General features: G+C 42.1%; 1 protein-coding gene across 22 annotated transcripts in view; it reads right to left on the bottom strand.

Annotated features, from left to right (window-relative positions):
- Positions 1-1,542: 1,542 nt before the first annotated feature.
- FOXP1 (forkhead box P1) overlaps positions 1,543-26,031 on the bottom strand; it is a 613,965-nt gene continuing 589,476 nt past the window's right edge. For 17 of the 22 annotated variants that reach the window (XM_077325163.1, XM_077325165.1, XM_077325160.1 and 14 more), the window contains 4 exons: positions 19,923-20,092; positions 16,987-17,056; positions 14,321-14,487; positions 1,543-5,576 (listed from right to left, as the gene is read on the bottom strand). In XM_077325163.1, the coding sequence (XP_077181278.1) occupies positions 5,432-5,576; positions 14,321-14,487; positions 16,987-17,056; positions 19,923-20,092 (552 nt within the window). In that variant the 3' untranslated portion in view covers positions 1,543-5,431. Of the gene's footprint in view, positions 5,577-14,320; positions 14,488-16,985; positions 17,057-19,922; positions 20,093-20,479; positions 20,602-26,031 lie in introns of those variants that run through there. The other 5 variants (XM_077325181.1, XM_077325176.1, XM_077325175.1 and 2 more) reach the window with 2 other exon arrangements.

Raw genomic sequence — 26,031 nt, forward strand, 5'->3', positions numbered from 1 at the left:
GATTAGCATAACCATTCCCTTGACCAACCTCTATAAGTGAAAAACACAATATGTCTTACATCAAAAAGGATGCAATTCAGGTTTCACTTTTAGTTCAGGCTATCCATGTCTGTTTGCTACCTGCTTACCTTCATAGGTAAGGTCAGTATGGTGGACCTGAGTGTTAATCCAATGTGTAGGGAAAGCAAAACACTTTGCACATGGGAACATGTATCACCAGTGTGAACAACCAGCACTTTTATTGCATTAGAGAATGCTATAATGTCAGTAATAATTACTGACTACACAACATTTTATTGTCTGCATCAACAGACATGGAATGATGGAATTACAGTTGATGTAAGGAATGAGTTTCTTGTATGCCTCAAAAAAAAAAGAGGTTAAAAAATAAAAAGGAGAATCTTGTTACTGGCAGCACATACACATGAAGCACCATGCTAACAGTCTGGACTGTACCATTTTCATCAAGGCTTATGGGAAGGAGATAATCTTGTAACTTACTCTGGGCTAGTTCGAGATGGAGAACAGGTCTGCAAATGTTAACTCTCCAAGACTAGAATGAGAAATTATTTCTGCAACATTTAAAAAGTCCATCCAGAGACATTAATCAAAAGGTACCAAAGGCTTTTCAAAAGAGTTTAACACACATTCTCCATGCTATAAGGAATGTAGCTCATCAGCATTCTGAAAACTACAATAGTTTAAAATTAGTCTTTTTAGAACTTTGATATATTTATATATAAAATATCTAATGATCTGTATTATTTGTAGAATAATCCCCCTCCCTCCCTTTCCCCATCACTTACTTTTTCCTATCTTGATATCTAATTATGGGTACTATGCTTGGATTCTTCAAAGGGAGAATATAAAGCCCCCAGCCTTTAACACAGGCCTTAACTTTCTATTTCTTCCTACTACTCATGAAGAAATCCATTATGTTTTATGTATCTGAATTGCACTGATCTGATCCAGAGAAGGGAACACAGATATGTGGGGGTGTCTTCCACCATAATTGCAAGAAGTTGTTTAGGAGTAACCATTACATCCATCCCTTAGGGGCTGTGTACAGGGTATTGTCTCTTTTTTTGTGGGGCGGGGGGGGGGGAGACGTGCAGTTGAGCTGTGGGCCTGCTCCTCCATTCACAATGTCCACAGGGGTAGTCAAACTGCGGCCCTCCAGATGTCCATGGACTACAATTCCCAGGAGCCCCCTGCCAGCATTCGCTGGCAGGGGGCTCCTGGGAATTGTAGTCCATGGACATCTGGAGGGCCGCAGTTTGACTACCCCTGTGCTAGAGAATACCCTTACTCCTAATTCACACTAGTTTAACAGCAGCATTGCTTATTTATCTGGGAAGGGAAGTGGTCTCCACTAGATCTATAAAGCCGTGTATGTTTTTGTGAAGGGGGGGGGGAGGTAGGCTTTGACTCTCATTCCTGACAACAGTTTACCTGATACATGGTACTACTTTCATAATGTATGCTTTCCTTTGAGAAAAAAAGGAAAAAGAAAACATGTAACAAATTGTCTTTACATCTTGGCACCTTGTAAAGTATTTCTTTATACAAAAGTTCAATAATTTTGACACTCTCATTATCAATCACTACTTCACTGATAAACTTTGAAAGTGTGACCTTGGAATTCATCATGCAAAGTATTTACTGCAGCAGGAGAAAACATTTTTTTTGAAACAACTTTTTTTTTTCTTTTCTTTAAGAGAGCCAGAAATAGGCAGTGGTAGGATCATAGAAGGGGGTGGGTGGGTGGGGTAAGGAAAGTATTCTTTTTTTAAAAAACAAACAAACCCAAGAACAGCATAAAACAACAACAAAACCTGTACGAAAATCATTCGATCCATAAAGGGGGGAGGAGGCATCATCTGTCAGCTATGTTACATTTTGAAAGCCAAAAATAAGGGGCAAAACCAAAACAAAGCATCTGGGATTTTCTCCCACATGTCAGCAAATGTCATCCAATAGTCTTAAAGCAAGGATAGCTAAATAAAATACATGTGCGTCATATTCTGCAATTCCATTACATACAGTAGGATTTCGCCCCCCCCACAAAGCATTTAAAAAGAATAGTTAATATAAAGCAGTTGCACAGAAAGCAAAAGGTGGTTTGACAAACAGGTATGCATTTATTCCTTTTGAGGAATTATTTTTTTTAAAAAAGGACTTTCCCCTCCATCCTTCCCCTGCCACCCCACCCCCATCTCCCACCCATCAAAAAGACAAAAGGATCACATAGACACATTTGGGCTATATATGTACAACATAATAAACCCCAGCCGATAGGAGCATTTTTTTTAAATACCCAAAGGGATACAGAATCAGAAATCTGTAAAAAATAGCGTTTGCTTGATGTAAAGCCTGAGATTTTTTTTTCTTCTCTTGGTTCTTCTGCAGGACAGTGATACCTGCATGGCATGGTAAGTCTAATCTTTTTATTTCCTTTTCTTTTTTATTATTTTGCTACAGTCTTTAGACTATGCATGCAAGACATACAACTAAGTGCAACTGAGTGAAATGTATTTTTTCAAAAAATTTTATTTACTCATTCCCTAAGTGTTATCTTTACTCATGTCTAGCTACACATGCGGAGAATGAACTAATCTACCAGATTTTTTTATCCCCTTTTGAATACCAGCAAAATCGCTCCGTTTTGAAGCACAGGGGATACCTTCTTGAGATCCCATCTGGCTCCCTCCTGCCCGTCATGGAGCTGCCTGAACAAGGCTTGTTTCGATAATGTTTGAAGTGACTACAGACTGCCCTTCTCTAGATGGGAAAAAAAATCAGGAAAGGAACAAATGAAAAAAAGTATTAAGACTTTAAATATTGAACTGTCAGCAAAGAACACAATCTGCATCCAGTTGAAAGCTGCTGGCAACTCTCCCACTGACTCGAATGGTTATCAAAGCTTACAAGGGGACAGGAGTGCTATTCCACATGAAAGATGCTGACCAAAGGGGGGGGGGAAACAACAACAGCCGCCATCACACTAAAATCTTGTGCATATAAACCGAATTAAAAAATAAATTGTCCTGGCAGTGACTTTTAACCAAAGTGAATAGGATTAGTAAAGGCCAACGACCAAATGAAAAGGATTAAATAATTTTATGAGATATTCTTAGATGGCCCAGTTTAAGTTGTGGAAAGTCCTCTGTAGATTATAGAATTGTCTCCTCATCTTTCTCAGATACTCTTAATTTTTTGGGGGGGGGAACAGTATTCCCCCCCTTCCCCCAAGGTGGAAAGCTTCCCTCGGATGCTCCCCCCACTTAATCCCGTTCCCTAACTTTAGCCTCAAAAGCTCTCTCATTTCAGTAATTAATTTGGTCACGGTAAAGGAACACAAATAAAAAACACAACTTTGGTTCAGCCATCTACTTGGTCTTCTAAATTATACCCTAATAAAGGAGCAGTTTTTCCTTCTCAGGTTAGCCATAGCCCATATCTTGTCATTTTTGCTTCTAAACTCTTTCACCTCCTTTGATCAACAATAAGAGGATATTTGGCTTCATAAGATAAAGCATATAACAGAGAACATAATTTACCTTTGTGTAATATTCTTTGGTAACTTTAAGGGGGGGGGAGGTACAAAGTAGAGTATAAATTAAGATCTGAAAGGCTTTGGAAAGTAAAAAGAAAAAAAAAGCTATAGTCCAACATAAATAAGTGAGCTACAGAGAAGTGGTTGGAGGACAAGAATTGTTTTGTGTCCAGTGATTAAGGTTACTGACACTTTAACAGCAGTTGTCTGCATGCGTTTGCTCTGAAGAACAGTGTTCCCTTGCAACAGAACCCTCAGTGGCAATTCACCCACAGGTTTCCAATGGTTCATTTTCCCCCCCATACTGGTTGGTATGCTATTGCATAACAATCTTAACTGCAGTTAGCCGAATTTGCCCAGTGAAAAGTATTAACACTTTATGACTAGTGAGCATTCTTGACTTCCCAACACGTTTCCACCTGAAATCTAATGAATAGCCAAAAGAATTGGATTCTACTTAGCAGTCCTTGAACTGTCTGACTTGGTAAAAAACAAAACAAAAAAACAAAACAAAACACAAAGCAAAACCATACACAATGGCTCTACAATCCCTATTTGCAAGTGCAAACCATAATACATGTCTAGGTAGGCAAGAGGGTCATTTTAGATATCTCAGATGTGTCTGATGGCCCATAAACTCACCACATGAATAGCCTGATGTTGCACAATTTATTACTGACAAAACAAACCCCGTTAAGCGCTGCACGTTTAGGTTGGGTTTTTTTTTTTGGTGCTGTTCTGTAATGTTTGATAATAACCATCATTCTGCAAAACAAAAACCACCTCCAAAAAACGATGAAGACAACATATAGTGCTTTGTGGTATTAATTTGCTCCACGGCCTATGCCATTTCTCTGCTGGTTTGCCTTTCATTCTCACCCTTGCAGTACTGCCTTGACTTTCTGCTGGGAGATAACTTTGCGCATGGATTAGAGCAGCGACACGAGAACCTTCCTTTTTCTCTAAAAGGGGGGCATATCCCCAAATGGAATGTTTTCCATAGCTAAAGAAAATGTGACCCCCGTCTGAAGGAAACCGGAATGAATGGCAGGAAATAAAAAGAACTACAAACAATTCAAAGGACATTCAGCTTTGTATAATAAAAACACCTAATAAACATTCATCACAAAAAGTACAGAAAACATTAAGCCTCAAAAGGCCCTGGCCCTCCTGAGGCCTGAGGTCAGAACTTAAAATGGTGTGGGAGAAGTTGGGGGGAGGAGGGGAATCAAAGCTATACACTAAAAAGTTGGGGAGGATTTTCGTTGAACCCCTGTTCTGTATACATACTCACCTGTGCACGTACCTACGCGCACACACGCACACACACACAGACTTACTTCCCCATCCCAAAATGGAAGCAAAACAAAAACAAACCCAAAGGAAAAGGCAGTGATAATCAACATGCGATACTGTGCAAATATGTTGTCCATTGGAATCCTTAAAATCTGGGCAAAGGCTTGATCTGCAATCTATGTGTACATGCTCAGCTTGATGTCTTCAGTGTCCCAAACTGGAAGAAACGCAGTCCAAAGTCTGCTGCCAAATAGTAGGTAAGCGGATCGGTTGAATAAATTTACAACACTGATGTTGACTGCGAGAGGGAATCCCAAGTACCAAACAAGTCCATCCAATGCACAGAGTACAAATTCCTTTTTTTTTCTCAACAAAAAGTAGAAAAATCAAAAATACTCCCAAATGGGATACTTGATGGCACTAAGAGTTAACATATTTTATAGCTGTCAAAATGGACTGAGAGTATCCTCCAGACTGTACAATAAAGGGGAGAGATTTCACAGCTAATTTTGAAGTATGTGTTTTTTTTTTCCTCCCTCCCCATAATCTTCATTCACAGGATCCTGACCACAGACATACTCATTCTATGTCCTCGTTTACATTTTCGTCGTCATAATCTCTGTCGTGATCACACTCTGGACTGTGATTGGCTGTGGTCACTAAGGATAGTGGTCCTTCATTTTCATCTGGATCTAACGGTTCTTCTTTAACATGCACAGGGTGCCTGTGAGAAAACAGAAAGGAAAAAAAAAGAAGAAGAAGCATGGGCTAGCTGCTAACTTTAAAGCCTGCCGATAGGAGAGTGCAACAAACAATTTGGAGAACACTGTGGTTCGTAAAACAAAAGCCCCTACTAAGTTTGGGATTGTAAAACACACCCAGTAGATCTCTTTTGGGGGAGAAAGTGGGGTTTAATTTCTCAAGGCGTGACGAAAATCCAGAAAAGTCCATGACTTCCACTGATGAGGAAGAGATGTGCCACCAGTACAATCAATCATAACAAAAGGAGAGACAATTACTAGGCTTGTGAAAATTTCCCTCCCCTTGTATTTTTCTGCACGGTGGATCCGAGCTTGACTGCAAAAGTAAAAAAGAAAACCCCACACAAATAGAAACACTGAGCTTCAGTGGAGCAAAGAGAGAGAGAGAGAGAGAGAGAGAGAGAGAGAGAGAGAGAGAGAGAGAGAGAGAGAGAGAGAGAGAGGTCCTTGCTTCTCTATGGTTTCTTCCTAGGGTTTAGAGAAAATGCTCTCAAGTGACACATTAGCTTGATTAATACAATCTTCAGATAAATAAATGAAATAAGCATCTGCAAAGCAAAAACAGTGGTTTACCAGCCCCCTGAGCTTCTGGGGGCTGGGCTAATCATCGGCTGCTGTGTGTTCTGCTTCTCTAGTTAACATGCAGAACCTGTGAGGCAAGTCTCCAGAGGACGACCCCAAGTGAGGTTCTATCATTAATCAACTTCAAGCAAACACAGCAAAGAGACACCATGATACATGCTTTAAACTCCAAATTAATGCATATTTTTACAAACTGTCAATAAGGGAAGAAAAGCCCTGCCAGGAAACACAAACGGAAAGGAAAAGGCTTGCTCAACACAACAATATGATAAGAAAGCAGAGTCCTAATGAGAATAATAACACTGTCAGCTGTAAACAAGGCAGAACATGATCCTCAGCTCTTGGTGGGCACTAAGGACGCACTAAAGAGATGAGATCTGCCAAATTTCTCATTACAGAGGAGCACGTGAATTACCCACAGGGGAACAGGGGTTGATTATACAAAATGGGCAGGATAACAATTGAAAAATGTTGTCCGTAAATCATATTCACAACAACCCCCTTTACAAATACAAATTACCCTTCCTTTCCCTTTGTTGTTATTTGGTAGCTTTTGATATGCAAAATACCTCTGCAAGTAAGTAGTATCTTGTTAACAGACTTTATGAAAGGAAGTCTGATTTTACTGGCAATATCACAGATACCGTAATAACACAATCCATCTTTGGAAATCTCTTTGGTTACTGAATAATCAAGATTTAATACAATCCCGTAAAATAAAGCATTAAGTCCCTCTCTTTCCAAAGAGGGATGTACATAGTCTAAAACACTGGATGATGTAGTGAGTAAAGTCTCACCTTTTCTCTAGGTCAAAGAGAGAGAAAGGGAGAGGGGGGGGGGAGAGAGAAAGGGGGGGCAGGGAGAGAGGGATCCATTCAGCATAAATTCTACTTTTCCAGTGGATCACAAGGAAGCCACAAGAAGAAGCCAAGAATCAATTGCTGTTGTTACAATGATTAGCATCACAATTTCCATGGAGGGCAAAACAAGCAAGTCACACAAAGGCATTAACAACTAAATATCTGTGCTCCGAATTTACAAACTAGCATTAATTTGTGTTGGTGATGGAACTCTCACGATATCCTGAATGCACCAATCTTCTACCAAGAGTTGAGAACACCTTGGCAAGTCTTTTCTTCAATACAAATTCTTGATTTGTATGAAGGTATTTATTCATTTTTCTGTTACTTCCAGCCAAAGGTTCCCTGCTGGGTTTTGTTTCCAGGATAGGTTTCTGCTGCCTTCACATCCCCTCTGCAGTGCTCTGCACTACCCCAAAAGATTGCGGTGAATCCCAGGGAAATGGGAACAACTTCCATGAACAGAAGTGCCTTCCATTTTTGCAAGAGTAACTTTGAATCTAATCTACTTTAAACAGACCAGGCAAGCTATCATCCTTACAACTGCTAGCTCATTGGTTTAATGTTCCAAACAACTACACATTGCTTTCAATGTTTTGTTTCTGAACATAGGAACTCTCTGAGGAACAGGAGGCAAAAGATCTGGCATTAGTTTGACAACCGCTGTGTGTCAGCCTGCTGCACTGATTCACACGCAGCGATGCTTCTCTCTGAACTTTTTGCCATATGTATATTGGAGGAATAATCCTTTGATGTAAACATGGAAGCAGCTGTAACTATTGGTACTTGGGAAAGAAGGAGATCATTTCATTGTTATGGTTGCAGATGTACCCTGGCAACCCATTAAACTGCCTGGATTGCTATGTAGTAAAAGCCTGAATACAGGTATCAGTAAAGGTATATAGAATTAAAGGGTCATCTCTGATTTGAGTGTTGGTACAAACTCATGGGATTGTATCCTGCAGAACATGATCCAGCCCGATTTCACTCCTCACTACTGTACCCAATCTGGCAGATGTTTTGCCCGCAAGGGTCTCCCTGGCAATGCCTATTCAGGAGTCACAGGAGGATGTTAAAGATGAAGGCAAAGGAAGATCTGTTTTCTATCACCAAATGCCTGTACGATACAACCGGTGGTTTCTAGAAAAAGGTAAATTTGGACTATGTCACAATACTGAGGAGTAATTATAATCGAATCAACTCCTCTTTGGAAAACCTCCTCCAATTCCTTGGGAGACAACATTACCAAGAGTTCATGTTCTTTTTTCTATCATAGATTCATGGAGTAGGAAGAGATTTCCAGGTCATCTAGTCCAACCCTCTGCAGAATGCAGGAAATCCACAACTATCTGTCCACCTACAGTGACCCTAATTCCATGCCCAGATGATGCTCCCCCCCCAAAAAAAATCCCAAATTCATGGCCAGTCTGGCCTGGATTAAATTTGCCTCCTGATCCCAAAGTGGGGATCGGCATTTCTCTGGGCATGCAGGAAAGGGCCATAAGAGCCAAGCATGGACACAATCATGAAGGTTTCATGATCGGTTTCACTTTAATTCAGACAAAGCAGGCACTATGAAGACTATGAAGGCAGTTATAAAATTTTCTCTCCACACAAATTGGAATAATTAAAGAACTCTATATAAACAATAACCAGGGTATGGAGTCGCAGGCTGCTTATCCTCCCTTGGTAAAGAGCTGGTGTGGGGGTACTAAAGAGCTGGTGTGGGGGTGCTTTCAAAGCAGAAGAGGCCCAAGACATGGCAATATGCTAAAAATAGAAACCAGGAAAGGCTAGCTATCCAAGGCTCTCAAATTATGCACCATTCTCAGTTTCTAGTACTTCCTCATATTGGAGTAAAGCAACTTCTGAATGGGGTTTAGATGTGGAGGTAGGATTAGAGGAATACCTGCCGCCCCGCCCCGTTCAATTTCTCTTTACTCCCTCCCTACTCCTAAAGCAGTATTCTGGCATGGGCAGTGGTCCCCAACCTTCAAGAAGGACGTAGATAAAATTGAAAGGAAGAGAACGACGAGGATGATCTGGGGCCAAGGGACCAAGCCCTATGAAGATAGGTTGAGGGACTTGGGAATGTTCAGCCTGGAGAAAAGGAGGTTGAGAGGGGACATGATAGCCCTCTTTAAGTATTTGAAAGGTTGTCACTTGGAGGAGGGCAGGATGCTGTTTCCATTGGCTGCAGAGGAGAGGACACGCAGTAATGGGTTTAAACTACAAGTACAATGATATAGGCTAGATATCAGGAAAAGATTTTTCACAATCAGAGTAGTTCAGCAGTGGAATAGGCTGCCTAAGGAGGTTGTGAGCTCCCCCTCACTGGCAGTCTTCAAGCAAAGGTTGGATGCAGACTTTTCTTGGATGCTTTAGGATGCTTAGGGCTGATCCTGCGTTGAGCAGGGGGTTGGACTAGATGGCCTGTATGGCCCCTTCCTTCTCTATGTTTCTATGATTCTATAATCTTTTTCAGACCAGGGATCAGGGGGGGAGAGGGAGGCCCAGGGATTGGGGGAGGGAAGGAGAGCGATGCTTTCAACGCGGTGCTCACCAGTGGGCGCAAACACGCAGGCGCAGAGCTTCCGAGCAAACTGTAAACTATCATGGTGCCTTTTGGCTATTATTTGATCATTAATGAGGCCTGTGAAAATGTAGATGTGTTAATTCATATACTATTCAAGTATTTTCAGACTGTACAATCATATTGAGAGATGGACCCTTTTAAGTCCACTGAACTCAATCAAGGCTGTAACTATGCTTAGAAATCTTTCAGACTCGAGAGGGTGGATTCTGTTATGCTGTATACACTGCTTTGAATTCCAGTAGAAAATAAAGCATCTTAAAAAGCTGGAAATGGGGGATAAAAGATGCAAAGGCTGGCATTAGAATTCAAAAATGCTTTCATTTTCCTTACTTGGTCTCAAGCATTTCCCACCATTCCCTTTTGATGGAATTTTTTTTGTTTTGTTTCAAAAAAGGGTTAACTATAAATAACTTCAGTGACTGCAGATTCCTCCTTTTCACATCTGACTAATTCTTTTGTCCACTTCAGGAAGAGAAACGCATTTAATAAAGCTAACTTGTTTAATGCCACTGTGGCCTCACACAGCACCCAGCCGTTTGCTCAGTGGCTATCTTTGAAGCATGTCCGAATAAAAGCGCCATGTCCTCCAGCTGTAATTATGCAACTAGTTTCTCATGTTTCAAATGACTGGGGGGGGGGGGAGATGGAAGCAGATGCATTGCAATACGTCATAAAATACAATGAATGAACGGCAGTAAGATTTCTGCTGGAGTGTTATACTTGCTTAGTTGTCATGTTAACAAGTTTGCGATAAAAGTTTAAGGCTTGATCTATTCCAATATATACCAGGACCATTAAAAACAATTTACCTTATTCCTGGGAAGTGTATTTTGCTAAGTGTATTGTGCAAAATAGAAATCTGAGTGTATAGAGTCAGTAACAACCTACTATGGCACCTGGCCCGAGGGAAGTTAGCCTGGCCTTAACTAGGGCTAGGGCCTTTTCAGTCCTGTCCCTGACCTGTTGGAATGAGCTCCGGGAGAGCTGAGGACCTTCATGGAACTATCACAGTAGAAACATGGTTTCTTCTATCAGCTATCCAAGGAAAAGTGATTTGTTTATTACTGCACTATTTTATTGCATTCATGGATCTTTGTAATCCACCGCGAGACACTTGAGAGTGGCGGTATATAAATATAAATAAATAAAGTCAGCGCGTAGTGTAAATTTAGCACATACATCTTCCTAGCACTTAGGACTAAACTTTCCTATAAACAAGTCAAACGGTTCCAGTAACGTAATTAGAACTATTTTGCTTGCCTGCCAAAGCAGCTACTCAATAACGGAAGCAGCTATTCCTCTAACACGTTTTCCCCTTGCCCGGAGGCCTCCCCTTCTGCTTCTTTGGAAAAATGATCAGATCTGCTTCCTTCTTACCTTTGCCCAATCCAGGTATATTCCTGTTTGTTCACCGTGTCCTGGCTTGAAATCTCAAGGCTATTTTTATTGCAAGTTACTGACCATATAACTCAGGGGTAGTCAAACTGCGGCCCGCTAGATGTCCATGGACTACAATTCTCATGAGTGAACCCTGGCAGGGGCTCATGGGAATTGTAGTCCATGGACATCTGGAGGGCCGCAGTTTGATTACCCCTGCAAATCTGAGCCAGAACCTGTTCCCAAGGTGTACTTTTTACGTGATCCAAACCATCCATGTTTGTGCAGCAGCTTTAAGTTCTACCTGCTGTGATTCTACTCAGATTGTATCTCTCCCGAGAACTAACTTTTGAGATTGTTTTCTACCTGGACTTTGAGGCCCCTTCCTAGACCTGCATACATTGACTGTTATGACCAACTCTACCTTCTCTTTTAGACTTCGATTTTGCTCTTGTCTCTGTTCTTGAATGGAATATTGGTGTGGGTGGGTGTGTATTTGTATAGATGCTTGGGGTATTTGGCTGTTAATTGGACATTCCAGTGCTGTATACTACCGCTGTATGCTTGATTTTAATTTTTTATTGTTTCAGTCTGTTAGTACTCCATACTAGCTGCTTGCTATCTTCCTATCTGCTCAGCCCAAGCTCTCCCGACAGAATTTCGAATCCTATCCCACAGTAAACACCTCTGGAGAGAAGGATGTAGATACACTAATTAAATCAACAAAGGGCTCATGGTATGATAATAAACAAATCACTTTTCCCTGGATAGCTGATAGAAGAAACCATGCTTCTACAATGGAAGACTTCTATGTACGACTACTTGTGATGCTGCACATGTAAATTGGAGATGAGAGAACACCAACAACTGTATTTTACATGTAGCACATACTTAAGTTATATTATTTAACATTTTTTAGGCTGCTCTATAGCCTATACATTCAAACCTACAGGAATTACAAACAGATACCAAGTGGCACATACCCAGTGGGGTACAGAAGTAGTACTATTAACATAACTATTCAATCATAATGCCCCACCCATGACATCATCATGCCCTGCCCAAATATGGTTTAATATAATGAGGGTCTGGCAGTCCCACACACACACTAGTGTAATTAATAATGCCCTCTCGCTATAAAAGCTTATTCTCACTATGGTCTTATTATTTTCAATAATTCTACACCATCTAAAAAAAAGAAAGAAAGCTTCAAGGATTCCCCATGTGTATCATTTAAGTACTTTAGCGACACGAAAGTCAGATGCCTCGTACCTGAAAAATTTCACATCCCAGCAACTTCTCCAATATAAGAAACTATCAAGCCCTTAACATTGTCATGGAAAAGTGCAAACGTTTTTGTGACTAAAAACTGCCTCAAGTGGAATCCATTGAAACAGCGCTAAAAGTGTGTCATGTCGTTCTACTTTGGGAATGCTAATTAATACTGCACAAACAATCCCTGTAAAAGCTAAACACATTCAAATGTTTTGAAGTAAATGGCAAAAGACAATGTTCAAATTAATTATTAATTAAAAACGAATGTTGCCATCTTTAAAGATTTTTTTTCAAAGCACAATGTGCACTGATTTAAAATGCTGAAATATCAAAGTTTTAAGAGCTTCAGATTTCCTTTCTCCTCTACCCCCTGCTCAACATATTATGCAGGTAGGAAACTTTTAAAAAAAGCATTAAATGCTAATTACCATCACAACTAATTATTAGGGTGGCGTTAGGTTAATGTTTTCCTACCTTTTGATTTAGACCTACTTTTGTCAATGCCTTATTCATAATGCTTTGAAGTAGAAGGGCTACAAATTAATTCTTTCAACCAGTTTATTAATTGGCTATGTGATCTTTTGCCAATAGGACCAATAATTTCATGGTCACACTTTAAGATACAGCTTGTTTCAGTCATTCATAGTCCCTCTCATAATGTAGGGAAGGATTTTGAATAAAACTGGGTCAGCCCCTGTTTTTCTTTGAAATGACAACTAACCAATATGTAATTTCTATGCTTCAGGCACGGCAATGAATTGGTGGCATCACCACATTCTTCCTGTGCCACATATGGAATGATACTTATTCCATACATCTGAAAGTTTCCACTGAACACGTGAAAGTAAATAACCAACACAGAGTTGTTCTTCATATAAATGTCAGCATGCTCGTAATAGCAAAACTATATGCATCTAAACTTGAATAGGTAAAGGTAAAGGTATCCCCTGTGCAAGCACCGAGTCATGTCTGACCCTTGGGGTGACGCCCTCTAGCGTTTTCATGGCAGACTCAATACGGGGTGCTTTGCAAGTGCCTTCCCCAGTCATTACCGTTTACCCCCCAGCAAGCTGGGTACTCATTTTACTGACCTCAGAATGAATGGAAGGCTGAGTCGAACTTGAGCCGGCTGCTGGGATTGAACTCCCAGCCTCATGGGCAGAGCTTTCAGACTGCATTTCTGCTGCCTTTCCACTCTGTGCCACAAGAGGCTCTAAACTTGAATACACCTAACTAAATAATGGGTTGGATGTACCTAGGTTTTTCATTCAATCCTTCTGGATCGCTTGCCTTATGCCCATGAACATCAGAACAGCATTTTTCTTTTTTTGGGGGGGGCAAAGGGGGACCCATGGTCCCTATTTCATTAGCTGAAACACTGCCTATACCTAACCCATTGCACTCCACAGTCTAGTCATTCTTCTCATTGCCACAAAAGTACTGTGTGGTTATTTTAAGCTCACCTACTTAAGCATTCAGGTTCCAACAGAAGCCCATAAACAACATTTTGAGAGCCATCTTGTGTGTGGTTTGTTTCCATCTTAAAAGAGTAGCTAGGCTGTCTTTGAAGGAACAGGCTAGATCAGGGGTAGTCAAACTGCGGCCCTCCAGATGTCCATGGACTACAATTCCCAGAAGCCCCTGCCTGCTAGATTTTAGCTGCCGTGGCCAATAGCCACTGGCAGATCACTCAATATACTTGAGGATTTAATTTTAAATAGTAACATTAAAAAAATGAAAATATAAAGATTTAACTTTGACGAAGAAATGTACCGTTTGTATTCGATGGTAAAAGTTGGCCATTTTATAACTAATATTAGGGGAAGCAGATTGAACTCTGGTACTTATTGGTTTCTTATAGAAATGTGGAAACCGGTAAATGGCGTCTCTACTCCTAATCAACGGAAACACCTCTGAAAGGTAGAGCACTGGGACTAAAAATTAAACTTTTGCAGGTGGGGAAAGGGGAGACAGGAAAGCGACATTGAGACAAGCAGCAACATTCCTCTTTACTTACATTGCTTGCATAGGAGAACGTCCTGGACTGCTGTCACTCCCATTACTGTTCGCATGCTCCATTGCACCATTAAGCTCTTCCTTCATAGCACTGGCTAAACTGCCCAGAGTGGGGTTTCCCATGGAAGCAGTAGTGTACAGAGGTATACTGTTCTCAGCCATTGAAGCCTGTCAGGTCAAGGAACAAGACATGAGGAGCCATAGCAACAGACATTCGTGCAAGTGCCGCAAGCTACTTCCAAGGTGCTCTCATTTTGTTTGTGCTAGGTTTGCATTAAACACAATGCGTATAAAATCTACACCATCAGTTTCGCCCCTGGCTGTAATGGGGGTAAGACTTCAGCCAGCTGCTTTTTTCTTACATGAGTTTCACTTCACACTACCAAAGAAAACCACACCTCAGGAGAGGATGGAAATGGTGGGCTTGCATGATGAGTGGGTGCGTGTGAAGTCCAAGGACTTCTTCTTGGTATGCAGGTCACATTAATTGGTTTTGATCTTTGCACACACCAGTTAATTCTGCAGAGATCCCACGGACTGTACGGTTAGATTTCAACCAAGTAGGCCTGGGCTTAAGGTCCAGTGCATACTTTACTGTTTCCATAGGGATGCCACTGAAAGTGGCCTTCTCATCGTAACTCATTGTTATAGTCTCCAGTGCTTATAAGCATTTGCTACAACAGGGATGGTTTGCGCACTGTACTTCACAAGACTCTAAGGAAAATAAGACCTGAAGGAATAATATTTACAGTTGCTTCATTTATACACAAGTAACTAGGGTGATGTAGGCTGTTATTACCATAATCTACCTCAGTGGTCCCCAACCTTTTTATCACTGGGGACTGATTAACGCTTGACAATTTTACTGAGGCCCGGGGGGGGGGGTAGTCTTTTGCCGAAGGGACGTCACCGCCTGAGCCCCTGCTCCACTTGCTCTCCTGCCGGCGCCCCTGACTTCCCGCCACCTGCCGGTGGGTGCTGCCACCAGCAACTGCACAGTGCAATGCCGAGGGGGAGCCCCAGCCATGGCAGCCGCTGGAGAGGACCAAAGGTGAGCCAGCGGCAGAGTGGCAGGGCAGCTCCCAAGGCAGCAGCTGGGGAGGAAGACGAGGAGGAGCCGTGGCCTGGTACCAACTGATCTACGGACCGGTACCAGAACCCGGAACGGGGATCAGGGACCACTGATCTATCTGATTCTTGGTTTAAAACTGGTAGACTAGACAAAACATTGAAGAATGCTATTGTCTAAACCAGGGATTCCCAACTATGGTGCCCTGGGGCTTCATGAGAGCTCCCCAGCCTTTCCCCAGTATCCTGCCTTAATGGACTTAGCCACACGCTGTTCCCAGCACTGCCATAAAATCAGGGAACCAGCTGCTTCCATTGACTTGTGAGTGGTATTCTTGCATGGTTACTCTGTGCCTGGGAAAGGAGATGAAGCCTGGATGCCTACTCCTGTCTCAAACTGTCTTCTTTCTCTCCCCTCCTCAGCGTGTGGCAAGGAGGCATGACATCACTTCCGGCCCAGTTCCAGGGCTCCTCAAAGCCTGAAAAATATTTCAGGGGCTCTTCCAGAGTCAAAAGCTTAGAAAAGGCTGGTTGAAATCATTCTTTTAAGATGACTGCTTCAAGTCCAGGTAGCTTCAGGAGAATACTATTGATTCCAGCTGGGAGTTGTCATGAGGATATGGAATCACAAGGTAAATATCTTGCATTTTAATTCATGCAAGCCAAGTAACTTAAAATGCATTCTCGAGTTTTCCAGTGATGACAACTGGAGGTGGACTGTTCTCGTGGTTATGTGTGCTCTGCACGTGGCAAAACTACAGGCCTTTGAAGTGGTTGAGAAGCAGTGAACAAGAAGGGTGAAGACACCACCTTCGGTACTGACAGTCACAGAAACAGTGGTTAGTTATAGCCATGATTCGTGTACAGAGACACTAACCAGGCAAAGGAAATTAGATTAAAATATTTTATCGGAAATTTTAACTTACTGTTACACAATTTCTTTTTAATGATTTGTACATGTTTATAAAACATACAGTGGCTTACCCGTTTGTATATGTATAAATGGCTGTCTCATCTATATCACCAAATACGAAGTATTTTTTTGTGTCGGGAATATAAAAACTAACAACTCTTTTGTTTCGTTCCATTGTGCTGTCAGCTTTAGCTATTTAACAACAGAAAACGGTGTATATAAAAGACCCCTAAAAGGAAAGAAAAACCTCCACCATAATGTATGGATATGTGTGTGGGGAGAAATCTGCTTTCCCTTTAAAGCCACGAACAATAGAAGGTCATGTGACACAGTATCCTATCATTCAGCACATTAATAGCTGTGCTAGAGTAATTACACTTGTGGTATTTTTGCCTCAAGTGAAATTCTGAAATAAGAGGATGGAAATTATGATACTGCTGATAAATATTAATAAGTGAACTTTTAATTTTTTTGTCACAATATTCAAAATGCTAAGCATCTAGCTAATGCTGAAGCAGCCTGATATGTGTTTGCCTCCAGGGACCATGATGCTTTATGCACTTAAGAAAAAAGTTTAACGGAATTAAAATTTAATATCTAATTAGAGCAAGGCTAATATATTTTGAAACGAGTTGGGGAAGACACACACGCCTATGTGGCATATTTGCCACACTCATTAATCTTACCTGTAAAGCAGCACTGAGAGGTGAGCAGTAGGTGTGGCTGGTCTGCATGTTTTTAATAAGCGAAGGGCTTCTGAACAAGGGAGACATATAAAGGGGTGGGGGGGGAAAGAGCAAAGTTAAATGCAGACAACTCTTGATCTTCAAGAAGGTCAGGCTTTCTCCCTCACTGAGGGGAAAACCGTTTACTTTTCTTGCCCCAACCTTACATAGTCTTACATGGCTATTTTAATCAGTCTGCATCTTCACTGTCGTCCTCTTTCACTGTACCTGAACTCTAAAAAGTGACTGCCTCTTTCGATGCAAGGTGTCTGGAGTGCTGCCCTCTGAGTTCCTTAGCCAGGAGAATGTTTAAAGACCCCACCCATGAAGGCAGTGGCCAATCACGTTTACCATTCCCGTGGAACGGCAACAAATGGGAACAAGGCTAATGTACCCGGGGGTACCGAGCCCATGGGCTAGATCCCCATCAATGTGGGTAGGTCATTTCAACATTGTCACAGCTGCGCAAGACCTGTTCATGGGTAAGTTTTCCCACATAAGTGTTAAAAATAATTTCTCAGCTACATATTGAACTCACTTGTTTCTTCTGAAGATAAAATCCAAGGTACATTTCACTCTTATACCCACAACTTATTATTATTATTATTATTATTATTATTATTATTATTATTATTATTATTATTATTATTATTATTTTGCTTTTGGCATGTAAAAGTCAGAAACAGCCATCCAGGCTGGCTATGCAGCAACAAAATGGTAGAGATCTTCTGCACCTTCTAATCCAGGTGGGTCATCAAGGACCTGCTTTCCTATATGAAATACTGTTCTTGCAGTCATGCCTTCTGTTTGGAAGGATTCAATACCAGCATCTTGTATAGAATGATGACATTCCACAGAGAGCAGGTAAAATTATGCTTGGATCTGCATTGGAAGATGCATATAAGATGCAGACAGAAAACAGGAATTATGTACTTCCAAGAACAATATATCATTCAGAGATGCAGCGGGCAGCCTCCTCTGAGGATGGGAGCTCTGGGCTCAACCTAATGCAAACAGTTTGAAAATTATGAACCCAGCAAGTTTGGGTACCAAGATTTTTTTTTTCTTATGGTAGGGAGAGATGATGTTGGATCAGTTGCTTGGCAACAAAGCCAGTGGTGGCCAGAAAGACGACGGGGTTCTGGCTCATTTGAGTACCCCTTTTTAGATTAGTTACCTCTTAAACTACTTCATCCACATCTTTTTTACATAAATAACCTGGGTACTTTTAGTAGTGTTAAAGGTTGGTTCCCATCTCTCACACACACGCTCTATACAAGTTACTGAGAGGCAGTTCATGTACTAGAGAATGTGAGTGACCAGAAGTTTAAGTATTGGATTCTCTGCAGTTTACATATTAACCCTAAGAAGAACATGGTCTGATCTGGGAAAGGAAGGGCTTGTTGATCAAGCCAACTTTTTAGCAGGTGAAAAAGGAATTAATGATCCCTCTTTGACCACCAAAAACTGCTATGCTGGGCATGATGGGACCTGCATGAACAAAAATTATTTGGGATGAGGGCTATAGCAAGGAAGGGAATTTGCCAGGATTGAGTGAAAAATCTGGCTGGATCCAACCCAATATGAGACCAAACATGCTGTAAGCCAGGGGTAGTCAAACTGCGGCCCTCCAGATGTCCATGGACTACAATTCCCATGAGCCCCTGCCAGCGTTTCCCATGAGCCCCTGCCAAGGACATCTGGAGGGCCGCAGTTTGACGACCTCTGCTGTAAGCCGTGTAGTATGCTTCATTTAGGTTTTGCTGTTGAACACATTTCAAGTGTTCATATTCTTTTAGGGGTCATGACGCAGAGGCAGGAAATGGCAAACCACCTCCAAATGTCCTTTTGCTGGCTGCCAGACAATCCTCGGATCTCCTGGCTACACGTGGACCATTCAATAAATAAATAATGATAGCTGGCAAACAGCATCCTATAGGATGTCCCTGTCTACAACTTCTCTTGGACCACCCATAACAGTGCTTGCTGAAAATCATTAGTGACAGCCCAAGCACAGGATAGAGTTACCAGCTCCATGCTGGGAAATTCCTGTAGATTTGGGGGTGGGAGGAATCTCAGTGGGGTATAGTACCACAGAGCCCACTTTCCAAAGCAGCCTTTTCTGATTGCTGCAGTCTGGAGATCAATTGTGATTCCACGGGACCAAATCCTAGCTGGGGCCTGGCAAAAGGGTGGAACAAGATAAGAAGCATAGAATGCCTGATTGGGGTACGGGGAGATGGTCTTAATTGAAATTACTTGCTTTTATGTTTAGTGTTTTTGTTTCTTTAATATATTTAATTTACTAGATATACTGAATATGTATAGGTTGTTGTTTTGTTTTGTTTTTTAACTTCCACACTGCCTTTCTCCGCAACATGCAAACTCATGTTTTAGGTATCCAGCTGCCGTTGCTAAACGACTGCCCGCAGTATATACCATTCTGAGATCTGGAAACAATGTACTGCTGTAAAAACAGATTTGATTTTTCTTTTAGAGTTGTTGATTGCAGCAATTTAACTTTGTATACGGAGCGCGGAGAAACAAGAACAGTTTAAATTATCAATATAAAGTCAGCTTGCTGATTGGCTCTACGGCATTACCTAGTAGCGTAAGAAAGAACACATCGGTATTCCTGCGTTTGATGCAAACATCACCATAAGCATATCAGAAAGCGTTAGCTGGGCATTTGCGAGGGAAAGCACAACAATGCGTGTATAGCCATGACGTTTAAAGGGAAAGACTGTTTTCGGCAGCAAGGGAGAACGCCTCTATTGTGTGAAATGCACATCTACATGAAATGGGTAACTCATGCAAAGCAAAAGCAACGGAAACAAACAAACAAGCAAACAAAAAAAGTGCACGCACACCCACACAAAGCAAGTAAAAGCTCTTACTGTGTAACAAGCTTGCCAACCTTTTCATCAGGGCAGATTTTTCGAGGACGGCCTCGTTGAATATGACGGCCACGTTTAAACTCTTCATCATCAACAGTCCAAAAGGACCCAAACTCATCCTCTACTCTGATAAAGCACTTATGCAGGGATAGGTTGGTGCGAATAGCACCCTGGGACAAGATCAGCAGCAAAGGAGATGAAGTGGAAACAAAGGGACACGGGATCGGGGGGAATAGAACAGACATCAAATAACAGGGGAAAGGAAAAAGAAAATAAAATGCAATAAGCATAAGCCAATGGATTGTGAGGGTTAATATGCATTGCCACCTAAGAGCTACTAGCATGTGATGCAAAACAAACACCAAGCAAGCAAGGGCGGAGGGGACCGGTGGGCATACAAACGGTAGTGATGAGATGCTCTCTGTGGTTTCCCTTGACGGAAGCAAGGTGAAACAACCTGAATTGATCTATGACACCATCTAGCAGCCAAAGCCTCTATGTTAAAACTGTAAGCATGATCCAAGCTAGGCTAAGAAGTTCAAACATGGTGGACGTACCCACTGATCTTTTGTGGCCTTCGTTTTTGGAACTCTATTTCATCCACTGTCCATACTGCCCCTTTAACGTTTTCTACTCGCACAAAACACTTGTGAAGGCTAAGATTATGACGCACTGCATTCTGCAGCAAGTATAAAAGAGAAAACATTGAGAAAAATACTTTCCATGAGATAAAAAGAAGAGACTTAGTATTGTCCACGAACAGCAGCAAAGTCAGCCGATGTGTCCCTTCCACCACCCGCCAATTCCCACTGGACTCTCATCTTTTCAGTGTTTAAGACTGGCAAAATAAATATGGTTAAAATAGTCTCAGAGTTATTTTGGGAGCCATGCTTTTTTTCCCTTTAAAAATAACCATTCAATCTCAGCAAGGAAAAGATTCCCACTGTTACCATTTTAAACACATGTGATACTCAGGGGCACAAATCAAGTCATCACAACAAGTACTTTCAAAACCAAATGTTTGTACCAACATAAGCTTGTCTCCTGGAAAAGGGAAGGCAGGTAATAAGGCCCTTGGGAAAAAATAATTTTGTGCAACTAATTTTGCAAAAAACGATGATATGCTCTCGGTCAAAACATGAGTTATGTCTATATCACATTCACAACATTTCAGAGAGTAGGAAAATCTTTGGCATAAATCTGGCGTAATTTTCATATCCAAATCTTCCACTGCATGTTCCACTATGGCAAGTGCCTTTCTTTCTTGGTTCCTGGTTACATATCCATCCGTGAGGTCCATGAAGCATATTCACCCAAATCTATTCACACCATCCATCACAGCGAGAAGCATAGATGCTGCCGTGATCATAACAATTATCGGTCTAGTAATGTTTTTGATGGCCACGCTAGATTAATCAAACCATCATTCAGGCACTGTTTGCACTCCCTTTAATAGTTCTACAATGGTGCTGTGGTAAAACACGTCAGCGCTTGTGCTATCGACAACGTAAGAGTGAATGTATTTGCGAGGGGAAGGAAAGAAGGAAGAAAAGAGAGACAGAGAAATCCTCCCCTCACAAGTCCTGGCACTGCCTGTTTTTGGCTGCAAGGCAAAGGCATACGTCTCTGCTGTGCAGCCAAGCTGCTTTCTCCTGGCAGTCAGGGAAGGCAATGGCAGCAGGTCACTATTCCAACGTTTTCATCACTGGTGGCTACCCCAGTTGACCTTAGTCACACATGTAAAAAAGCCTCTCTTAAGGTGTATCATCAGTGGTAACCACTGAAGACTGTAAGATGGAAATTCATGATGCCAGGTAAATATATGGATGGAAATTTAAGACGAAGCATCTTGTTTGGGAAACGTGGGTGTATGAATGTACATACCTACAAACCTACCTACCTACGTATGTGTGTGTGTAGAGAGAGAAAGGTATTCTAACCATGGGTGCCTAAGTTCGCTGTATTAAGCATAACACATTTATCATATTAATTAAGCAGCCAAGGGAGGTTGTGGGGAGGGGACCGGAATCCTTCCCAACTGCACTTTCACTGAGTAACTAATTTTCTAACCTTCGTTACACATCCGTTCCCCTAGAAGTTGCCTATCCAAATGAAGGAGTACATGTGTTTCGGGCAGACAGAAAATTAATATCTCATTAAAAGAATTCTGTAGCCACATATGTGAATTGAAGAACTGTTTGGGGATCGAGTTACTCTGTGCCCCCAACTGGCATAGGAAGGTGACACTTCTGGCCAAGGAATGAGATTTCCCCCATCCTATTTCTAGCCCACAGTTTCATTATTTGTGGCTCTGTGGTTATCATAGACATCCACAAAACTAGAATCTGGTGCATAATAAGAGCAAAGAAATGTAATTCAGGAGAGCCAATCAATTCAGAAAGTCTTTAAATGAATGACGGTGGGGATCCACAGCCCTTCCCCAAATGCTGCTCTGCACTTGGGGGTGGGGATGTGGCTCCTGCCTTTTTGCGAGCAGCAGGGAATTCCCATTTATGAAGCTGTACTCACAGTAAGTAGTGAGGAGGCTGTGGTAAGCAACTGTATCCGTTCCATGGAGTGTTAATTACAATAAATGTTCTTTTCAAGTTGCAAGGAGAGGTAAAAAATTCATCTGCATCATATTCCAGAAAAGTGCTTAGGGCTTTTAATCTCCTCTCATGGAGTTTCTGTCAGCCACAGAGGGAAAGATTGCCTCTCTAGCAAATAATGACCAAGGACAATTAGTTGCAGGAGGGACAGAAATAGCCATTAAGGGTCAAAGTGCAATTATCCAGGGGTGTGCATGTGTGTCTATCTGGAGATGATTTCATGAAATCTGACCCACTCACCCCTTTTGTGAAAGGAAATGTGGTGGTATGCCCATAGGAACCAGACACAAAACAGAAACAAGTCTTCTGCTTCTGGATAAGACGGGGAGTAGTTATTTCAAAAGATCTTATTTGTTATCACTACAAGAAAATTTATATGGGTTAAACTTTATATATGGTTGAGAGGCAGATAGAGATACTGGCTTATGTGTTGCAAAACCTCGAATATTCTTGATGAGCGAAATGCTCCATGACAACCTCTAAAGCAGCGGTTCTCAACCTTCTTAATGCCGTGATCCTTTAATGGAGTTCCTCATGTTGTGGTGACCCCCCGCAACCATAAAATTATGCAAATGTTCTTTCACAGAAATTAAACCAAAACTGACCAATGGCGTGAAGATCCATTGTTCATGATTGTATATAAATGTTATTTTCCCCCAGGGTTTCTAAGTTCAGTTCTGCCTCTTGTACCACCATGCCGATCTCGCAGCAACAGTGGCACGACCCTTGTGAAAGGGTTATTTGACCCCCAAAGGGGTCCCGCCCCCCCCCCCACATTGAGAACCACTGCTGTAAAGAGTTGTGGCTTCTTTGCTAGCTATATAAGGTGCAACTGAGATAGGGTTGCCAACTCTGGGTTGGGAAATTCCTGGTTCTTCTGAAGGTGGAGCATGGGGAAGATGGGGTTTGTGGAGGGAAGGAAGTCCACAGAGTCCATCTTCCAAAGCAGCCATTTTCTTCAGGGGTACTTATCTTTGTGGCCTGAAGAGCTCTCCCATGATTACAAGATCAGTTATAATTGTGGGAGATCTCCAGGCACTACCAAAAGTGGGATGTGTTTTGGAGCTGGCATACAGGCAGATGAGTATAGAAGAATTTGGGGGACATATTCCTTGTCTGCTCCAACGGATCGTTGGGATCCACATGGGTGATTGCATAGCATGGAGAACTAGAGATGATGGAGGCAGGCCAGCTCATGGATGATGGTGGGTGGCAGTTGGCAGGACAGCTGCTGCACATTTGAAATTTTATATCTTTGTTGTTTCTAACCTTAAGGTAAAGCAAGATGGTTAGAAACAGTAATATCTGGCTGCATGGACTAAACAACTGGCACTATGGGCTACCAGATGAATGAGAGAGAGGACTGGATTGCATGGATTAGAAGAAGAAGAAGAAGAAGAAGAAGAAGAAGAAGAAGAAGAAGAAGAAGAAGAAGAAGAAGAAGAAGAAGAGGAGGAGGAGGAGGAGCTGGTTCTTATATGCAACTTTTCTCTACCCGAAGGAATCTCAAAACGACTTACAGTCGCCTTCCCTTTCCTCTCCCCAGAACAGACACCCTGTGAGGGAGGTGAGGCTGAGAGAGCCCTAATATTACTGCTCGGTCAGAACAGCTTTTTCAGTGCTGTGGTGAGCCCAAGGTCACCCAGCTGGCTGCATGTGGGGGAGCGCAGAATCGAACCCGGCTTGCCAGATTAGAAGTCCGCACTCCTAACCACTACATCAAACTGGATCTCATTAAAGATGCTTGTGATGAGAATATTTTTAAATTATTGTTTTCTTCAGGAAGAAGGAAGTGGGTGATCCAAAACACAGTTAAGAGATCAGTGAAGGTGCTGTAAGGAAATAAGCAACAGAGAGTTGGGTCTCAGACTCTTTATTTTCATATTTGCATTTGGTTTGTGGCATGAGAAAGCCATTTGCTGGCCTCTCTAAGTTATCTTTTATGAATTGAATGTTGCAGCAGTCAAAGGGGCATCCTGGTGTTTAAGGCTCAGACCCTACCTCTGTCTTGCATACAGATGTATTTGTGGTCTTGGCCAGGTCACTTATCTTCAGCTGTCAGCATTCTCTTTTGAACAATGGGAACCCATAATCATTGGAGAAGTGTACATAAGAGCAATAGCACACCCTTACAAGACCCAGCACTTGGCATGCAGAGTTATGATGCCATGCACTAACCCAAGAGTATAATCTTTACAAGGTTAGACTTTGGGTTATGACAGAATAGCCCCACTTGTGGACCTCCTAATGGCACCTAGCCTTCGGCCACTGTGTGACACAGAGTGTTAGACTGGATGGGGCATTGGTTTCATCCAACACGGCTTTTCTTATGCTCTTATAGAATGTTGATAGATTGCTACTTCCAGGTTTAAACTGGTGGAGGATTCAACTAGGCAGAACCTCTGGAATCTTCTTGAAAGTATGGGACAGGATTTTCTCCTGTTCTCTGGCTGAGTGTTTTCCCACCAACAAAGCCTGGGGGAAATTTAGTTTTAAGTGGGTAAGAAGAAGAGTTGGTTTTTATACCCTGCTTTTCTCTACTCTAAGGCAGTGGTCCTCAACCTTCCTAATGCTGTGACCCTTTAATACAGTTCCTCATATTGTTGTGAGCCCCAACCATAAAATTATACACGTGTTCTTTCACAGAAATTAAATCGAAACTGACCAATGGCATGAAGATCCATTGTTCATGATTGTCAATAAATTGTTTCCCCCCCTGGGGTTTCTCAGTTCAGTTTTGCCTCTTGTCCCACCATGCCAATCTTGCTCCTTTCCGCTATTCCGGACAAGCTAACGTTCTATCTCACCCCACCCAGCCAAGCTGCTCGCCCTGCCGTGACCCCTCTGAAAGGGTCATTAAACCCCCAAAGGGATCCCGACCCCCAGGTTGAGAACTACTGCTCTAAGGCATCTCAAAGTGGCTTATAATCGGCTTTCCTACCTCTCCCCACAACAGTCACTTTGTGAGGAAGGTGGAGCTGAGAGTTCTCAGAAAACTGTGACTGGTCCAAGGTTACCCAGCAGACTATGAAGGAGTAGGGAATTAAACCTGATTTTCTAGATTACACTCTGCCCCTCTTAACCATGCAGCATGCTGGCTCTCATGAGGTATGAGGCCAATACTGAAGGTTAAACCAACATGTCATATGTGCTGTTGAGGAACTAGGTTTCCAAGTTGCCTAGGCCCAATTTGGTTCAGGGGTGCAGTGCAGGGATAGGAGGAGCTTCAGTCTTCCCTCTTGTGCTGGCTTTCTGATCTGGAATGGCCACGGGGCAGGAGGTCTTGGGTGTAAAAGGCAAGAACAGCATGGGCCCAGCTCAGGGTATGTGTGTACAGCTGAGCTGTGGAGGTGCACAAAACAGTGTTTGTGTGTGTTTGTGTGTGTGTGTGTGTGGGGGAGAGGGAGAGACGTGAATACTTCCCAGACTTGAATAAATATGGCACAGAAAGCGATGAAGATTTTATTCATATGCTTGTTGGATTTGTATCCTGCTCAATA

This window comes from Paroedura picta, chromosome 3, assembly GCF_049243985.1.
Source record: "Paroedura picta isolate Pp20150507F chromosome 3, Ppicta_v3.0, whole genome shotgun sequence".
NCBI lineage: Eukaryota > Metazoa > Chordata > Lepidosauria > Squamata > Gekkonidae > Paroedura > Paroedura picta.